Genomic DNA, 2,189 nt, shown 5'->3' with positions numbered 1-2,189 from the left:
AAAAATTTGCACAAAAAAGAGAACCATCAACAAATTAAAAGACAAACTACTGAATACAGCAAAATATAGCTGCAAGTCATATGTATGAATAAGGGCTGGTATACAAAATACATAAAGAAAACATATAATTCAATAGTAAAAATAATAAGTACAAAATTTGCAGAGTTGTTAATAGAGATCATTTTCCAAAGAATATTCTAATGGACAAAAATACAAAAGAAAAAATTCAACGACATAACTCATCAGAGATTGCAAATACAAACCACAATGAGATATTACCTTACATATTTAGAACAGCTTTTATCAAAAAGACAGGGAATAAGTATTGGTGAGGATGTAGGAAAATGGGTATCTTCTTCACTGTTAGTGGGAATGTAAATAGGTGCATCCGTTATGGAGAAAAGTTTGGAGGTTCCTTATGAAATTAAAAATGGAACTACCATATCATCCAGAAATTCCACTATTGGATATTTATACAAATAAAACCAAAACATTTATTGGAAAAGATAAGATATTCTCTATTTTAATTGCAGTATTATTCACAATACCTAAGAAACTAAGATACGGAAACAACCTAAGTATCCTAAGTATCTATTGATGTATGTATATGTATTGATTTCAAATAGCAATGTTATAGAATTTGTCGTCCTATTTTAGCTTTGGGGAGATAGGCTAAATATATTAGAACTATTACAATGATTAATACCGTTAAGTTGGACTGTTTCCAATGTCACTTCAATGTATTAATAAAGTTTTAGTACCCACAAATTAAGGGAAAATATATGTCATTTACATTTATTGAAAAATTACCACAAAAGTAGAGTGATTGGGAATATAAAATTATTTTGTCAAATCTCAATTTTCTTAATTTTCTAAATTAATATAATCTTTGTCTTCAATCTTGGCATTGCTTCTCATGAGGGTAAAGCTGAAAGTTATGTATTTCTAAAGCAGCAGGATGAATAAGAACTTTGTCTACAATTATACAGGGCAGGTCCTTTGAATCCCTCTTCTCAGGGCTCCCATCACCTCCTTGTTTCTCAGGCTGTAAATGATAGGGTTGAGCATTGGAGTCAGGATGGTGTAGAAGACAGCCAGAACCTTGTCCTCTATTGGAGATCTTAGCGATCTTGGGCGTAGATAGGTGTAAGCAAAAGGTACATAGTATAAAATGACCACAGTGAGGTGGGTGCTGCAGGTCGAATAGGCCTTCTTCCTCCCTTCTGTTGAGTGCATTTGGCAGATGGCAAGGAGTACTCGGCCATAGGAATATGCAATGCCAATGAAAGGAATCACAAGGAAGAGGGTTGTGCTGACAAACACTGTGTACTCATAGACCCAGGTGTCCATGCAGGCCAGAGTCAACATGGTCGGGATATCACAGAAGAAATGGTTGATGGTTCTGGATCGACAATAAGTGATATGGAGGGCATACACAGTGTGGGCACAGGAGTTGATTGAGCCCATTATCCAAGACCCTGTTATCATCAACACACATACTTTTTTGCTCATACGAATGGCATAGTGAAGAGGAAAGCAAATAGCCACATAACGGTCATAAGCCATAGATATCAAAAGCAATGCTTCTGCACCTGCTAAAGCCATAAAGAAGAAACTCTGAACACCACACCCAATGAAGGAGATAGACTTGTTTCCAAACACAAAATTGGAAGCCATCTTGGGGACAATGGTGGAGATGTAGCTCAAGTCCATGAGGGAGAGCTGGCTAAGTAGAAAGTACATGGGTGTGTGGAGGTGGGTGTCCAGGAGTATGAGGATGATCATGGACATGTTGCCAAAAAGAGCCATTAAGAAAATGAGAGCAATGAAAATAAAGAAGAACAGGCCAATTCTTGATGATGGGAACAATCCCACTAAGAAGAAATCAGTAGATGTTTCGTTATTATTTTCCATAGGACATTAATGTAGCTTTCCCTAAAGAGAAACACTTATTGAGTACAGAAATTAAGCTCTTATTAATTCATTGTTTTTGTTCCAAACTGTGATTTAGTTATGAATCATAATAACTCTGAACAACTTAACACATATTTTAATAAAACCATCCTTCGAGTGTTGGCCTCATACATAATATCTTTATAGGAAATGCATATGTCTACAAATATTTAATAGAACTCTGTAAATCTATACAAATAATATATTTTTGTAATGTTTTTATTGAAATGTATATT

General features: G+C 34.9%; 1 protein-coding gene across 1 annotated transcript; it reads right to left on the bottom strand.

Annotated features, from left to right (window-relative positions):
- Positions 1–981: 981 nt before the first annotated feature.
- On the bottom strand, positions 982–1,914 carry LOC120227272 (olfactory receptor 2L8-like). The gene has a single exon (XM_039225412.1). It carries the CDS (start codon positions 1,912–1,914, stop codon positions 982–984), a length of 933 nt encoding a protein of 310 aa, XP_039081343.1.
- Positions 1,915–2,189: the final 275 nt, after the last annotated feature.

The sequence above is a fragment of the Hyaena hyaena genome, unplaced genomic scaffold (assembly GCF_003009895.1).
Source record: "Hyaena hyaena isolate Hyena2069 unplaced genomic scaffold, ASM300989v1 scaffold_2136, whole genome shotgun sequence".
Classification (NCBI taxonomy): domain Eukaryota; kingdom Metazoa; phylum Chordata; class Mammalia; order Carnivora; family Hyaenidae; genus Hyaena; species Hyaena hyaena.
The sequence above is the reverse complement of the archived record's forward strand: the minus strand, read 5'-3'. Positions and strand labels throughout refer to the sequence as shown.

What these genes read in the sequence shown, in the direction of transcription:
- LOC120227272 (XM_039225412.1), bottom strand. Translation starts at nt 1,914, where the DNA reads ATGGAAAATAATAACGAAACATCTACTGATTTCTTCTTAGTGGGATTG.